The sequence below is a fragment of the Pyrenophora tritici-repentis genome, chromosome 2, assembly GCF_003171515.1.
Source record: "Pyrenophora tritici-repentis strain M4 chromosome 2, whole genome shotgun sequence".
In the NCBI taxonomy this organism is placed as follows: Eukaryota; Fungi; Ascomycota; class Dothideomycetes; order Pleosporales; family Pleosporaceae; genus Pyrenophora; species Pyrenophora tritici-repentis.
Genome location: NC_089391.1, coordinates 2452437 through 2468234, shown reverse-complemented (window position 1 = coordinate 2468234; position 15798 = coordinate 2452437). Strand labels below are relative to the sequence as shown.

The 15798-nt window shown below is 52.7% G+C and overlaps 3 protein-coding genes across 3 annotated transcripts; 2 read left to right on the top strand and 1 right to left on the bottom strand.

Moving 5' to 3' along the window:
* Positions 1-239: 239 nt before the first annotated feature.
* PtrM4_063920 (RhoGEF multi-domain protein) lies at positions 240-5397 on the bottom strand (the record flags this gene model as incomplete). The annotated part of the gene is made up of 2 exons (XM_066105641.1): positions 240-1547; positions 1597-5397. The coding sequence occupies 2 exons, from the start codon at positions 5395-5397 to the stop codon at positions 240-242; spliced, it is 5109 nt and encodes a 1702-aa protein (XP_065964268.1).
* An 883-nt stretch (positions 5398-6280) lies between these two features.
* Positions 6281-10467, top strand: PtrM4_063910 (putative telomerase reverse transcriptase; the record flags this gene model as incomplete). The annotated part of the gene is made up of 10 exons (XM_066105640.1): positions 6281-6697; positions 6751-7276; positions 7327-7673; positions 7722-8051; positions 8099-8566; positions 8619-9489; positions 9546-9615; positions 9714-9880; positions 10063-10180; positions 10317-10467. 10 exons carry the CDS (start codon positions 6281-6283, stop codon positions 10465-10467), a joined length of 3465 nt encoding a protein of 1154 aa, XP_065964267.1.
* Positions 10468-11332: 865 nt separating this feature from the next.
* On the top strand, positions 11333-13851 carry PtrM4_063900 (GTPase-activating protein; the record flags this gene model as incomplete). Its single annotated transcript, XM_001933106.1, has 2 exons — positions 11333-12812; positions 12872-13851. 2 exons carry the CDS (start codon positions 11333-11335, stop codon positions 13849-13851), a joined length of 2460 nt encoding a protein of 819 aa, XP_001933141.1.
* Positions 13852-15798: the final 1947 nt, after the last annotated feature.

Genomic DNA, 15798 nt, shown 5'->3' with positions numbered 1-15798 from the left:
GTAAGTTTTGCTGCAACATTTCCGTTTTGAGAAGAAGATTGGGGAATCACATAAATAAGCCGAAGAGAGACAAAGAGAGACAATGTGTACCGAAAAGGTGAGAGAGTGGGAAAAAAGAGGAAGGAGAAGGGGGACACTAATGCTATTGTGGGTAGTAAAAAGGGCAGGGACAGGCAAGCTTTGTCGAGTGATGCGTCCGCAAAATGGAAGCAAAGATTCTCAGCAGCGGGGCGCTTACGCTATGCATCTTCCGGCAATATGCGAGCAAAATGTTTTTCCCAAATCCACCCCACGGTCTTTGTACCGTCGTCTTGGTTGCGAGCAAGCCAGAGCTCTCCCTTCATACCAATGACGTCGAAGATTTCTCCAGGAACGTAAACCAGATACGGTATACCGCCTTCACGACGATCGTGCGCAATGTTGAATTCGAAGAGACTGGCAGCCAAGAAAAGAACTTCTGGCTCATCAGTCTCAGCAGGCGTGCTGGGTAGGTCTTCCACGCTGCCACGGAGAGGCGAATCTGACATTGGTAACGCCGAATTGAAGACACCAGATGCGCGTGCAGAGCCAGGCAAGGAGGCCGGCTGAGACTGAGGCGCAGAAGTGGCGTGGCTGAGGGGTTGCATAGGCTGGAGAAAGGAAGGACCTAATTGAGGAGGGAAATCAAAGGCGTTAGCTGCGGATGGTGAGTGTTCAATGTCGACACTGCCGTCAAGACCCATGTAGTTGTGATTACTACGAGAAGGACCGGTATTGCGTCGTTCCCTGTGCATGATGGTGGCTTCGCTATTATCGGACGAAGGACTAAGCGCTCGTGCTTCACGTAGTGACGTGGGTCCTGGACCTGTGCGACCTGCTGCGTTGGGCGGGTAGAGAGTTGGATAAGCAGGCCCTGTGGGGGTCGAGCGGGGCGGATTATCAATGCTTCGGGGATGTGACCGTGGAGCATAACCACCGCTGTTACGATTACGTGAGTCCATAATTGACGCTTCACTGCCCACTGATTCGGTGCGGCGAGACGATGAGTTCCGGGACGAGCCGCCGCCATCGGACGATAGTGTTGGGACAGGGGATGTCATATTCGAGATGTCGATGAGGAGGTTCCGATTGATGATTCCAAGCTTGCTGGCAAGATCCTGCATCGGCTTATAGTCACAACTGAAGCGCTCAACGTACGATTCGAGATCGTAACGGAGCGAAGTTGTGTGTTGCGGTTCACTCTCTAGTAGCGGCAGGATCTTCTTTGAGCAGGTCTTGTACCAGTCCTTCTGGAGACACATAAATAGCGTCATAAGCGTGCGCATGAGGCCTTTCGTTCGTTCGTAGAGCAGAGGTAGCTCGTGCTTGAGTGTGTCGTTGATAGTGATGAACTTGTTGGCCGACTCTTCCAGATCCGGATCTACCTTTTCACTGCGGTCAATAGCCTGCTTGTGTTTGACGTAGTACAGCAGGTACTTCTTGCGCTGCTCTATAGTCTTCTGATAAGACACCCACATCTCCCAAAGATCACCAACGGGCTTTAGCACGCGGCTTCGGACAGCAGCTTTCTAGGCGGGTCTTAGCAACGTACCAACAACAGCATCTGCAAATACTTACGTGCTCTTCCAGGGCCTTGTTCTGTAGCTCAAAATGAGCCATTGCCCATTTTCGCCATGTGCTCTCAATCTCTGGATATACCGATGGCGCAACTTCGCAAACGGTAATGAACCCCAGAAATACAATGTTAAGCTGCAAATAATGCTCAGTGATCGCGTCAAGGTACTGTTCAAAGTCGCGAATGACGATCTGGAGTTGGAAAAAATGGCCGCCGAATTTTTGCTCCTTCGACTTGTAATCTTGGTCTTTAAAGGTCTTGTCCGCCTCGTCATATGCCTTGCTCTTATCCACCTTAGGGATGAAGGCCTTGACGAACGTCTTGCCCAGACCACCCTTCTTTTCCTTCTTGCCTTCGGAAGCAGCTGCGCGGAAGGTATCAGAACGTGCCTTGGCTTGGTTGATACGTTGACTCATTGCTCTCAGTTCTAGGTGGGCTTCCTTTATCTTGGGCAGATCCGGGTGTTCGGGGTCAGTAATCTCTACCAGAGATTGGAGAATCAGTGGGTACTTAAGCAACCGCTGGCAAGGTTTTAATAACAAAGAATCCAAATCCCATGCTTGGGTCATGTTTTCCACCTGCTCAAAGCAAGCGGTCACCCACCCCGACAGAGTCTCGTTGCCATGGTTCTTCTTAATGTAAGCACTTGCATTATCCTGGTTGAGGAAATATGTTGTGTAGAGTCGTTCCATCTTCTCTTTGTTGTCCAAGAAGACTTGTCCAATTGTTGTCAAGCGATCGTTTTCCGGTGTGCAGTTTTCGAACTGATTTGCAGATTCCTCAGACGGTCTGCGCACACTCAAAGACGGTTCCTGGCTATCGGATGAATCTCGGTTCCACGGGCCGGTCGGGGGTGGTATCTCGTAGTTGACGATAGGCTTCGCGGCTTTTTTGAATGCTCGGAACAGAGATAATGAGAACTTTTCAAGCTCCTTGCAATTGCTGAACAACAGTCTCTTCTCCTTTTCGCTCATCAGATTCTGCGCAGTCGCCTCGAAGATGTTGTGGGCGATCATCATATCGATACAAAACTGATGTTCAGTTGTAAGTAGTTCTTCCAAGGTACGATACCGCTTGATCAGCGCTTGTTTGGCGGGATCAGGTTGACCGTTTGGACCCTCTTCACTTTCAGTTGGCATCTGGACAGATGTGTCGACGGGTTGCGGCGTGCCGTATCGATCTTCAAGGCTTTGCTCGTGAACTTGAATGACGGGGGTGCGTGATCGCGCAGGGTGCATCTCAAACTGGTCGTCGCTGAGTGTAGGTGGGAAAAGGTTCTGGGGAGTAGAAGCGTATGGGATACTGCGTGGGGCTACTCGTTCGTCCATGGACGGTTGAACTGGAGGTGGCGGCGGTGAATAATTGGGGCGCGGGGGTGCTTGTTGTACTGGTGAGTGCGACAGAGTGTGGTGGTGTAGGTCGAGGCCAAGCCCGCCGTTGGTCCACGCAAGTTGTGGTAATTCGAGGCCGTTCATCGAACTTGGCTTGTGTTCATCCGTTGAGCTTCGTGATAGTGCGAGGGCAGGGTCACCAGACGAACTACCGGAGTGTGATGCATCTTCTTGGATTGTTGTGGTTGTGGAACCTCCAGATTCTCTTGAGAAACGCCGCGAGGACGAAGGATAGATGATTGCCGTACCTCCGACGTCGATATCAGGTGAATCTTGCAACACGTTTATAGCTGAGCGCGGTATTGGTGGCGGTGTTCTACTAGGCTCGCGCTTCACATCATTGCTTGTTGAGCCATTGGCATCACTCAGTAGACGGGTGAGGTATGACTCAGTGGCCTCTTTTGATGCCCAATCCTTATGTTGCGCAATGACAGGCGATACCTGCTGTATCCTGTCTCTTGATACTGAAGCAAGCTCCGGAGAGATGACCGGTGACTGGTGGTACATGTTCAAGACGGAGTTCACAACACTGTAGGTCTCCGTGTTCAGATTTAGAGAGCCTAGCGTTCGATAAGGAGCAACGCTAGCAGAGTCGTCTGGGTATAGTGTGTCCCGCTTGGGATACGAATTTAGCAGGGGCTCATTTAGGTCGTAGCGCGATACGGGTGTATCTCTAGCATCATGTGTCTGATCGGACTTGTACTCATGTGACAAGGCCTGTAGACCCTGGTTAAAGCTTCTCGAGTTAGATTCCCATGGCTGTGGCGACTGCTCATCGCTAAGCATGATCGGTATTGATTCTCGTACACCCAACTCTGACTGTTCGATTTCCGACTGGTCAATTTCAGGTGACCGAGGCGCGTCTCTTTCAGGGGGGTGGAAGACGTTCGGTTGTAAAAGGGGATGTTCGGTGTCCTGGTGTACTATCGGCGGTGTAAGAACAAAGCTACCCGGGAGTCCAAGCACTGGCGACTCGTCGAACTGTGTAATGGCCGATGAGGGTTCCCCGGACGGCGGTGGAGCTAAGCTAGAGGTTTGCAGGCTCAGCCGCTGTTGGTCTGACATGTCTTCCAGCGCCTGGACCGGGGCCTGCTGCGTGTCGAAGCTACTCGCAAGAGGAAAGTATTCCTGCTGACCATGAGGGCCGGTGCTTCTGGACCGAGAACCTGGTGAGGGCTGCAGTGGTTGTCTTTCCCTCGAGTTGCGCAACCGGGGCGACGTGGGCGGAGGTGGGGCGGTTACAACAGCGGGTACGCTTGGTCCAGGTCTCGCTCCTAAGGGTGATTTCCCTCGTTCATGATATCCACGGTAAGCTAGCGCCGGGAGCGTTGATTGGTCTGCGCCACGCGAGAGAGGAGTTGCGCCGCCACCCAGGAACGGTCTGTCCATCCTGGTGGGCGAGTTCTTGTTGCTTCGATCCATTGCGCGTGTTGGCGTGTATTTGACGGACCGCGTCGACGAGTTGGAGTCGGAGCCTGCGCTCAGGCGTCGTGTGGCTACGGGAATCCGCGAGCGTGGGGTGTGTCGGTGGGACGAGGGTGCAGATGTGTGGTCGTGGTTTTGGGCGCGTAGTGCAGCCTGTCCATCGTCGGCGAAAGCTGAAGTCGCAGCACTAGCTGACCGACCATGATGAGGTGTCGACGGTAATGGGGCGTCTCCGTGACTGTTCTCGAACATGGGTATCCCAAACCCCGGCGACAATGCATCCTGACCGCTCATCACTTCTCCAAATAGCTGCCTTCCGCTCGACACTGACGTCCGACTCGGCGACGTGACTTTCTTTTTGGTGGGCGACATATGGTGGTCTATGCTGCTCCGGCTGCCATTCGTGCGGCGAGTGTTGCGAGGAGTGGCGGGCGCGGGCTGTGGGCGGTCTCGTGGTTTGAGGTTGTTGAACTTGTGGGGTCCATAAGAGGCTTCTTTGCTCGGACGCGCAACCGAGGCGGTGGAGGAAATAGACAAATTGACCCGGCGGGTGGGATCGTGTGCCCCCGCCCGGGTGGGATCTCTCGATCTGGAGCGCATGGCGGGAGAGCTGGAGGGCGAGCTGCCACCGGGCGAGCGTTCGAATCGCTCTGCAAGGGCCTTGACCTTGTTGGAGACGTGGGGAGGAGAGCGGGTGCTGGTGGGCGATGTCGATGCAGGCCCAGAGACCGAGCGCGGTGTCGCCTTGGGCGTGGTTCGCGTGCCGTTTGTCGTGGGTGGGCGAGAGCGCGTAGTGGCCATTTCTAGGCCTGGTTGCGGTGAGGGCGGGCGAGCGTCGTGGTCGGTCGAGGTGTAGGCCGCGTAGTAGTTCTCGGGCTCCGCTCCCAGGCCTTCGTCGGCGACATGATCCAACGACGTCGATTGCAACCAGCTCGAGACGGACAGGCCGGGGTTGTATGCATATTCATGCGCTTGATCAGAATCCATATCCCATAGCTGGCGAGCGCAGAGGCGCGGGAGCAAGGCAGCGCCAAACGTCGTGGGGAGAGGTCGTCCAATCTTCTCCAGCAACCAGGGTTGACAACTCACAGCTATCAGCTGCCGTGGGGCCAATCAGTGGCGACAATCTGTGGAACCCGGACTCTGGTCGATATACTCTGTTTCAGGCTGAAAAGCAAGCGGAGCAAGCGAAGCAAGCAGAGCTGGCGGAGAGGTGCCCGATACGGCTGGCTCTGATGGACGTTGGATACTGTGCATTTAAACTCGGTTCAGATGGAGCTAGCCTACGGGACAACCGTGCCGCTGTGAACGGGGGCTTCAGGAGACGAACAGCAAGCGTGCCTTCACGGCTGGTCGACGTAATGCTTCTGTCCGCAGTACCTATATTGTCCTCCCTGAACGTCTTGGCTCCGCAGTCGTGGCAGATGACGAAGACGGGCCCCTCTCACTCGCAAAAGCTTGAGCGCCCGACTCCTCGGTGCCATCCGTTCCTGACGAGATGAAGCACCTGGGCAGTGAGAAGCACCCGCTTCCCCAGCCTAGTAGCAAGCCTTTGACCCAATGGGAGTCGTTCACGCTAGCCTGCCCTGGGTCGACCTCGGGATCGCGGGATGCTACCACCAGGACGCCCTGGCTCGCGGGTCCTCGCTACCACGAGTGCCCTTTACCTAGTAGCGACACAATTGCATCATGGTCCAGCGCCGCAGACTGGAGTGAAACAGTGACAGAACCGCCATAGGGGGTCGAGGCGGGCAGTCGAGCATCACAACTTCCAGTCCAAGCGCGTCCTTGGCGTGCCTTCCCTCGCCCAACAACACCACCACCACCCACCCCTCCATCACACTATTCACGCCTATCAGTGTGTGCCGACATGAAGAGAAAGCGCAGCGACCATGCGAGTGTGGGCTCTCGCAAGCTGCCGAAACATGCCTCCGCCACACCTCCTAGTGCAACCCATCCAGTCTTGCAGCGCCTCTATCCCCAAGTCCTCACTCTGCGCTGCTATCTGCTGTCGCGCCTGCCGAAATCGTCAAAGAGCAGGCACCGGAAAATATCCCAGCTAGGCCGCGCACCCACCGCGCAAGACCCAACCCCTATACATCCCCTTGACACAGACCTCGCGGACTTGCTTGACTCAGCTCTGGTCGGTAGCCTAGCGGGTGCCGAACCAGAGAAACAAGCGCAAGTCAATCAAGAACGTGACCAAGACATTGACGCTTTCACCCAACAGCGATCCCAAGGCACCCCGGGCGGCACCTACAAGCCCGGGCACCATAAGCAATCCGAGGTCGGTTGTGTTGTGCTTTGTCATGCACAAGAATGGTCGCTGATTACTTTCAGATTGTTAATTCTGTGATATACTGCTTGTTTAAACGCTCACCGGCTTACAAGCCCAATCATCTGCTCTGTCATGGCTTCCAAAAGACCGGAAACGCCCGTCGCGAGCAGGACGTGAATCATGATCCGTGTTCCTCTATCCCAGGCTTGCAGGAATGCCAAAGGAATAACTACATGCGGACTCTGAAAGAGCCGGTATGGTGTCGGTTGCACGCGTTAATAGGTGAAGGCGGAGACCGCATCATGAGGGACATGCTCTTAGACTGTTCCATATTCCTCCCTATCAAAGCCAACGCCGGTAACTACTACCAATTGTCTGGAGTTCCCATCTCGGATATCAAATCGGACTATTTGAAGAATAAAGGAGCTGAGAAAACTGACGTAGGCGCAGAAGCGACGACCAAGCCAATTAATCTCCATAGTGACAATAAGGCACCTGGTTCCATTACGTTTGTTCGTAGTCGCATGCTGTACGCAAAAGCGGCCCTCAATGCTAAAGGAGATGTCAGGTTTGGCATGCGCCATATTCGTTCGTTTCCCCTCATAAGTAGAACTACAACAACCTAACTCGCATGACAGATGTCCTAAACCGGTATTCTGATCAGAACGACAAACAACAAACCGTGCACATCATGCGCTATATTTTCCCCCGCCAGTTCGGCCTACATAATGTCTTCACGTCCAAGGTAGATTTCCGTGAGACTGCCATGCCCTTTAAAGATTATACACTGCGCGAGAAGGAAATCCACAGTACCATGTGTCGAGAATTGGGTAAAAATGCGACAAATCCCGAACACGTCGCAAGATGGAAGTTGCGAACGCCCAAGCGTCTCCGAGGCGACGTCATGACACTAGTTGAGAAACTTCGCGTTCTCAATCAGCGATGTTCGTACATGGAAATGCTCCGTCATTATTGTCCTATTGATGTACTTTCCAGCATGCCATCTAAAGATGAGCTTTACTGACTCAAACAGGGTGTAATGCTATCTCCAAAGCCGGAATGGAGAAAAGCTAGCATTCAGTCAAAAGCAGACTCACCCACAGTCACAGCGCCAGCCAAGTCCGATGGTAAGAACCCTCTTTCTGATGAGGATCGCACGGGCCAGCAAACATCTTTCACGGACATGGCGTCCCCCACAGCACATGTATCGGCATTTTGTCGTGCTGTCATATCCAAAGTCATACCCAAAGGCTTCTGGGGTGATGATCACAACCAGCGCGCTCTCATGTACTGGGTCGATCAGTTCGTAGACCTGCGAAGGTTCGAGTCGCTCACTCTACATCGGGTTACCCAAAAGATACATGTATGTCTTGTTTGCTAGTGAACATATCTCATACTGATAGAAGTTAGATCACTGCCATAGCCTGGCTTCAGCTGCCAAATCAGAACAGTGACTCCAAGCTTTCCAAGTCCGATATAGACAAACGGACGGAGGTGTTTATGGAGTTTGTATACTGGCTCTTCGACTCCTTCCTCGTCCCTCTGATCCGCACTAATTTCCATGTCACCGAATCTAATGTACACCGGAATAGACTTTTCTACTTCCGCCATGACGTCTGGCGAATGCTAACAGAACCTGCGTTGAGGACATTGCGCTTGAATATGTTTGAAGAAATGCCTACAGAAGACACGTTGAAATTACTATCGCTACGCCCGCTCGGCTTCAGCAGCATTCGCCTACTTCCGAAGAAGCAAGGTTTCCGGACGATCATGAATCTCAAGAAGAGACAGCAAGTGGTGCGATACGGCACCATGACACTTGGGCGAAGCATCAACTCGGTTATGACACCGGCTTTTAATGCAATCACATACGAAAAGGTCGGTACATGTAAATTTGACCTCTTCAATCTTCGACGCTAAGAAGCAGTAGTCATTACGGCCAGACCGGTTCGGCTGCTCGCTGTTTTCGGTTGGAGACATGTTCCCGAAACTACTATCATTCAAGGCTTCCCTGCGACAGCGGGGTCTCGGCGATACACGGCTTTACTTTGCCAAAGTCGACGTGCAGGCTTGCTTCGATACCATACCGCAATCACGCTTGTTGCGTATGATCGACAGTCTCATGTCTAATCAAGCATATTACACGGGCAAGCACGTGGAGATGTTTCCTCTAGGCCCTTTGCAGCGTCTCAATGGAGAACATGACATTCCAATGCCGCGCAAGAAATACGTCGCGCATAGCCGTGCAGCAACGGACATGAAACCTTTCGATGAGTTTGTGAAAGACAGGCTCGTTGGCGCAAAGGCGAATACGGTCTTTGTCAATACCAGCCTGCAGCAGTGTGAGACCAAGGATAACCTTATGCAGCTCTTGCGAGAACATGTGGAGCGAAACATTGTCAAGATTGGCAAGCGATTCTACCGCCAAAAGACCGGCATACCACAAGGCTCCGTCTTGTCGAGCATCTTGTGCAACTACTTCTACGCTGAACTAGAACGCGATGTTCTCGGGTTTGCACTTGGAGATGATTGCCTGCTACTTCGTCTGCTTGACGATTTTCTCTTGATCACCATCAATGAGGAACATGCCAAGCGATTTGTACATGTTATGCACAAGGGACATGCAGAATATGGAGTGGTAATAAAGCCGGAGAAGTCGCTGACAAACTTCGAGGTAACCACAGACGACGGTGTCCGAGTACCCAAAACTGGACCAGGTGAACGATTTCCATACTGCGGTATTAGCATCGATATGGCTACTCTGGAGGTCGGCAAGAAAACCGAGCGATCTACAAAGGCGGGTGAGTACCGTTGAGAATGGAATGAATCGATAGGCGGGAGAAACTGACAAGGGCAGCTGTTGAGGATTCATTGACGGTAGATCTGTCGAAGATACCCGGCCAAACTTTTCATCGTAAAGCCTTAAAGTGAGTTTGATCGCAAATGCTGTGTGCGGCATATCTCGCCAACCAATCGGACACTAGACAGTGTCAAGAAGGTCTGACGTTTTACTGACATTCAATAGCGCGTTTAAGATCCAGCTCAAGGCAATGTTAATCGATACATGCCTCAACAGCGTGGCTATGGTGCTAGCGAATTTGTACCAAAGCTTCTACGAAGCAGCGGTGAGGTGCCTTGAATACACGCACGCGCTATCCAAAGTGAGGACAACTTGCTCGAGTGTGCTTATCAGTAAGTTTGAGCTTTCCCCACGGCACACTCGAAGGATTCCACAGCATTGATAATAGATGCGGGGCTGTCCAGATGTTGGGAGCAATAAATGGATGATGCCCAGATAAAGCGGGTGCTGCATGGACGATCGATAAATCCTGCCGATTACACTACCGATGGTATGAATACTGACGCCATTGTAGAGACGGTAGACAATATTATTGCACTAGCTTATGTGATGCTCCAGCGACGGGCGCGCTTGCGTGGGAGCAGAGAGGCGAAGATTGCGCAAGGCGTTATCTCCCGCCGGCAGCTTCAGTGGTGAGTGTGCCTGGTGTGTGGGTGCACGCACGACCCCGAATTGACAGATCGACTCGTACTGGTACAGTGCGGAGGATGACAAGGCGGGGGGCTCGTATTCCCCTTGTTTCATTGCGATGCTAACCAGAGGGGACAGGCTGGCGTGCAAGGCCTTCCAGACGGTGTTTCAGCGCCGACAGACACAGCACCGCGCGCTTCTGGCCTGGCTTCAAACTGCTCTCTCGGCAGCGCGCGTCTCTAGCACCTCGGAGAGAAGCATGCTGGAGGGGGCGGTGACTTGGCGGTGAAGCTTGAGCGGTCGATGAAGCTTGCTCTGTGCGATGGAGTAGATTAGGCCATGTGGATGCCATGTGCAGAAGCCATTTGCATTCGGCATCACATCACGGCAGGGAAGCAGGAAGCAAGGCGGATATATCTGAAGAAAGGTCTGGAAAGAAGCAAACCAAGGATCTGTGCCGGGGCCCACTCACCGCCCACATTAGCGGCGGCCCAGGGCTTGGCTGCAGGACGGCGGTCGGCAGAGTCGGAAAGATAGCTCAGAAGCTTGGAAGACGATGATGTACTTGTTTCTTCTGCCTTGGTTTGACGAGGGCGAGCTGTACGGTGACAGCGTCGGCGGGTTAGCAACTTGGTAGTATGTAGACGGGCCAGACGTGGTTCGATTTTGCGTGCGGCTCAGATGATTGCATTGAGCAGACAGCCGGAGTGATTGGCCCAGGCCTGTCGGGGGAGTGATGTCAAGCGTACTTGCGACGGCTGGGACACCAGCCCCAAGCCGTGGGCGCCAGGATGAGGATGCACACGTCAAGCGCAGACAGGACCAGCACCCAGGACGGTCAAACGCGCTGCTGGGTGCATTGAGCATGTCTCGGCCGGCGACATAGATGTGCCTCAGTCGGCCGCACATGCGCTTCGTATTCTCACCTTGCACCTCCAATACACTGGCCTCAACTTTCAATCCGATCAGCAGCTTGTACAGAGACACCGGCTTGCACTTTGCACTTTAGCATCTTCCTACGCCCACCAGGTGGCTGATGGGCCCAGAGCGACACCTGGCCCACCGCCCTACATCCCTGTCGCCCTGTCGCCCTGTCGCCCTTTGAGATCAGGGGCTAGCGTCACTTCCCGCAAATTGCGCCGCCGACGCTCGCGATGCCCGCCGTCCAACATCAACAACGGCTGCCTCCTGTCGACGAAGCTGCCGATAGCGACGAACACGACGACGCCGTCCATTACATCTCCCACCAATCCTCGCTTTATATTCTTTCAGATTCAGACCACAGCTATGTCCAGTCACTGATCAAAGCCCCTTGCGAGCGCGACGCTTGCGCCATCCAACTTCCTCACCGCATTGAAGATATCCTTCCACGCTCTCCCCGTCGAAAGCAACCCCGTCCGCTCATGGCTACTCTCACCTATCCGCACGATGCTCAGTCGGCCTTTGACCCTCCTCCCGGCAGTCCCCCCGACCTGACCAACAGCAAGTCATCCAAGTCGAGCAGCATCCACTCGTCAACCCTCCTGGACTTTATGGGCACCACCGAGAACCTGTCGCATTTTGAGGACATCAACTTGGACGAGGCTTCTGGTGGGCCCTCTGCCTTCCCCATGCCCACCAGCCCCTCTAACCGCCTCGTATTCGAAGCTCCACGGGCCGCACACTCCACTAGGAACCTTCCGCATTCGCACTCGCAGCAGTCCTTCCGCGACCTGACCGGCACTGCCAAATCAAAGTATCCCAGCTTAAAGGGTCAGGTTAACCATGCCGTCCAGAGGCAGCACACTCAGCTATCAGCCCCGGGCAAGCTTTCCGCCTCACCTTCCGTTCCTTCGCTCAGCAGCCTGAGTCTTGCAGCTCCACATCGGTCCTCGCGATCGCCGTCCCCATCAAATAACCGCAAATCCTCTCCGGTAGCACGCACGCTATCGCGGAGAAGTTCAAACAACATGGATACCTTGCCGTCGCCAGGAGTGAATGTCAGGAGGCAGTCGTGGCAGGACTCAAAACGAAAGACCGTCAAGGAACGAGAGGCAGAGTGCGATGATGAAGACGATGAGCTTCCGGAGGAGGCGGTCATCTGGAATGTACCCATGTCACCACGCCCAACAACGGAGCGCTCCCCAGTGTCCTGGATAGGGGATGTCTCGCCACAAATATCGCCAAACCCCACAATACCATCCTCCTCCAAAACTTCTCCCGCGCCTCCCATGTCACGCCGTACCCAAAGAAGCCCGTCACCACACATTTCCAGTAGAGGTGTATCGCCACAGCCGCCGCCACAGCAAACCACGTGGGCAGAGACATATACCGCATTAGATCCGGACGCGAAGAAGCTTACAGAGGCATTGGAAGAATACCAGTCTGAGCTAGAGCGAAAACAAGAAATCACAAGACAACAGCCGGGCCTCGCACGGTCGCAGTCTTTGAACCAGCGAGAGCCCAAGTCTAAGAAACCGGCACTCCCACCAGTCCGCAAAAGCGACCCTTTAATTGACCCTTTTCAACCGTCGGCCGAGAAGCAAAAGTATCTCTCGAGAACACGGCCTTCTTGGCTCCCACCCAAGAACCCCAAGGAGGAGAAGAAGCATCTCAAGGAGTACCAGCGGATGTTGGCCAGGATCGAGGAGGCTGGTAAGTCACCATCACCTATTGGCAAACGGCCATCCATAGTACCTTGCTAACAATACCAGAACGTCTCGAGGCTCAGCGCGCCCAAGAAGAAGCGATAGCCCGCGAAAAGGCCACACGGATCAAAGCAGAGTACTGGTCCACTTTATTACTACCAAACTGGGCAACGGAGATGACAAAATCCGAACTGCGTGCGTCTCATAGGAAGATGTGGTGGAACGGCATCCCGCCCCGGTTGCGAGGGCAAGTTTGGCAAAAAGCCATCGGAAATGATCTCGAAGTCACAGAAGCAACCTACAAAATCGCCTTGGAAAAGGCACAGAGGGAAGTCAAAACATACGGCCACGAAGCGCTCGGCGGCCGCTACATGTACATTGTCGAAAGCACTCAGGCAGTGTTCCCCGAACTCAAGATGTTTGCAGCGCGAACATCGGAAACAGCACAAGACGAGCAGCCCTTACACCAGGATCTCGTCGACATATGTTTAGCCTACTCAACATACCGTCCGGATATACCTCACTCGAGCTTCGATATCCATCACATTGCCGCACTTCTCCTGTTAAATCTTCCCGCGCCCCAAGCTTTCATCACACTATCGAATCTGCTTAACCGCCCCTTGCCTCTCTCCTTCATGGTACACGACCAAAACGCTATCCACGCCGCATACTCGACCACACTACACGTCTTGTCCAAGAAAGCGCCCGGTCTCGCATCGCGCCTGGAAACACTCCGTGTCGAACCAAGAGACTACCTGTTCCACACGCTCGGCTCCCTCTTCTGCAGCCGCCTCGGCGTCGAACACGCAGCCCGCATCATGGACGTGTATACAATCGAAGGCGACAAGATCCCCCCTCGGGTCGCCGTTGCCATCCTAGGCATATTGGAAGGCAGCTGCATGGAAGGAGATGCGGCGCAAGTGGCTCTCACTCTCAAGGACAAGAAGATTGAGCTCGATGTAGACGAGTTCATGTCCAAAGTGTACGAGGCGGGCAAGACCAGTAGCACCAACAACAACAGCAGCAGCTCGTCTAACAAGGCATAACGCAGCCTCAATTTTTTTTAACCCTTTTCATTTTCTTTTGTCAATCTTCTCTGTCGTCGACGGCGTTCGACGACTTTGACTTGTGACTGTGCGTGTGACACTGCAACTGTTCTTGCTGTTGGCTAGGAACCAAAAAGAGTATTAATTTAATACCTAGTTGTACAGTATGGTTGGTGTTTGCTGTATGGCCGTTGCTGTTACTCTTTTGTCGAATGGCGAAAGAAACACATAATGCATATTTTTATCATCTTTCTTCTACCTTACTACTATTACTATATCCTATTTTACCTCTTCATCTCCTTTCATTTTCTTCTTTTCTTGTACACGTCTACAATCTACGTCACCTTTCATCTACTGGGTGTTTACGTCATTTTCTTTCCTTCCTCTCTCTCTCTCTCTCTCTCTCTTTCGATATCGAAGGTGGCTTGCAGGTTGGCGAAGACCGCCGAGTGTTGTTGAAATTATTGTTGTTGGATCTGGTGGAGAAAAAGAAAAAAGTTGGATGATGTATACGACCGTTTTACGCAGCGATTTACCTTGTTCATTTCTGTAGTTGTGTGTCTGCGCGCGCGCGTGTGTGTGTGTGTAGTAGTAGTACTAAAGTCTGTAAACCATACGGGTTGCGCGACGGCATGCCACGCCCGTCCGCTAGAGAAACAGAAAACACTTTCCTTTTTTGTCAAGGAACTCCTCAACACGTCTCTTTTGTTTTTTGTTTGTTTTGTTTCGGTCTGGCAAGAGGCAAAGGAAGTATATAGATGGATGGTGGTGGAACTTGTTCTTTTCCTCGCGCTTGCTGTCTGTCTTGTTATCGTGGTTGTGGTACAGATCTGCGATCCTCTCAGAGAGTGTGCTGCTTTTTTTCCTTGTGTGGCGTTTGAAAATGGGCATGGCGTGCATAGCGTTGCGGGTTGTGTTTCTCTTTTGTTTGTTTTTTTACATGTGTCTTGCGGAGCAGTTGGGCTTCTTTTGTGGATGTGTGCTGGGGAGATGGGGTGGTGGTATAGGGTTAGACTTAGAGTTTGTATATAATCGTATTTTTTATTCGTCAGATGTGGAGGCTCTGGTTGTGTGATGTGTAAATTGTGATGGGTGATGTATGTGGTGTTTGCGTGTAATGTCATGTAGGTGCGTTGGTGAGGTTGAGATGGGCATTGTTGATGTCATGCATATGTTGAGCCTGGCTTTATTCTGGCCTGATATGGGAAAAGCAATTTGAGGTGGGATTGTGATGTGGGTGTATCGATATGCATGTTTTAGGTGTGCTGTTGGGGTACTTGGATCAGGGCGTCTGGGAGAGAGGTGTAGTGGTATAATTTGTTTGTTGTGTGAGTTCTGCGAGGATAATGAGAAGTATCTAGTGTAATATAACGAATGTAGGCGACTCCTCCATGTCGCGATCGAGTTGCGTAATACGAGTTTTTTTGGAGCCCGGGCTCTGTCCACGATGAAGATTCTGGTGCCGAACGAGCACACAAACGAAACACCAATGGGCAGCGGGCCCATTGGGGGCGACCATGGTCGCGAGGGCACTGAAAAGCACCGTAGTGGTATAATGGTTTGGATATGTAAAGGCGGGGACGGGCTAGTATGCATGTTTGTAGATGCTCGTGGATGTGTGGGTAGAGACTCTACAGGAAGAGATTAGAGAGCATGGAACGATTAGATGCTGCATGAGCAGACTAGAGTGACCAGGAGAATTTGTATAGTTAGTGCACATGAAACAATCGGAATTGGGGTTATATGGGGACTACAACGTATAGTAATGCTACATGTATCGTCTCCTATGTTTCAATATCAACGATGGATAGGAATTGATAGGCTCGTGTCTTGTGTTCTGTTCTCTGCAAGTTTCCATACTGATAGCTGACCAGCTATTCCGAAACGTATATGGTTCTCGTAGAAAAAGCAACGACTCGCTCCAGTCTCCGCTACTCTTTTGTTGGA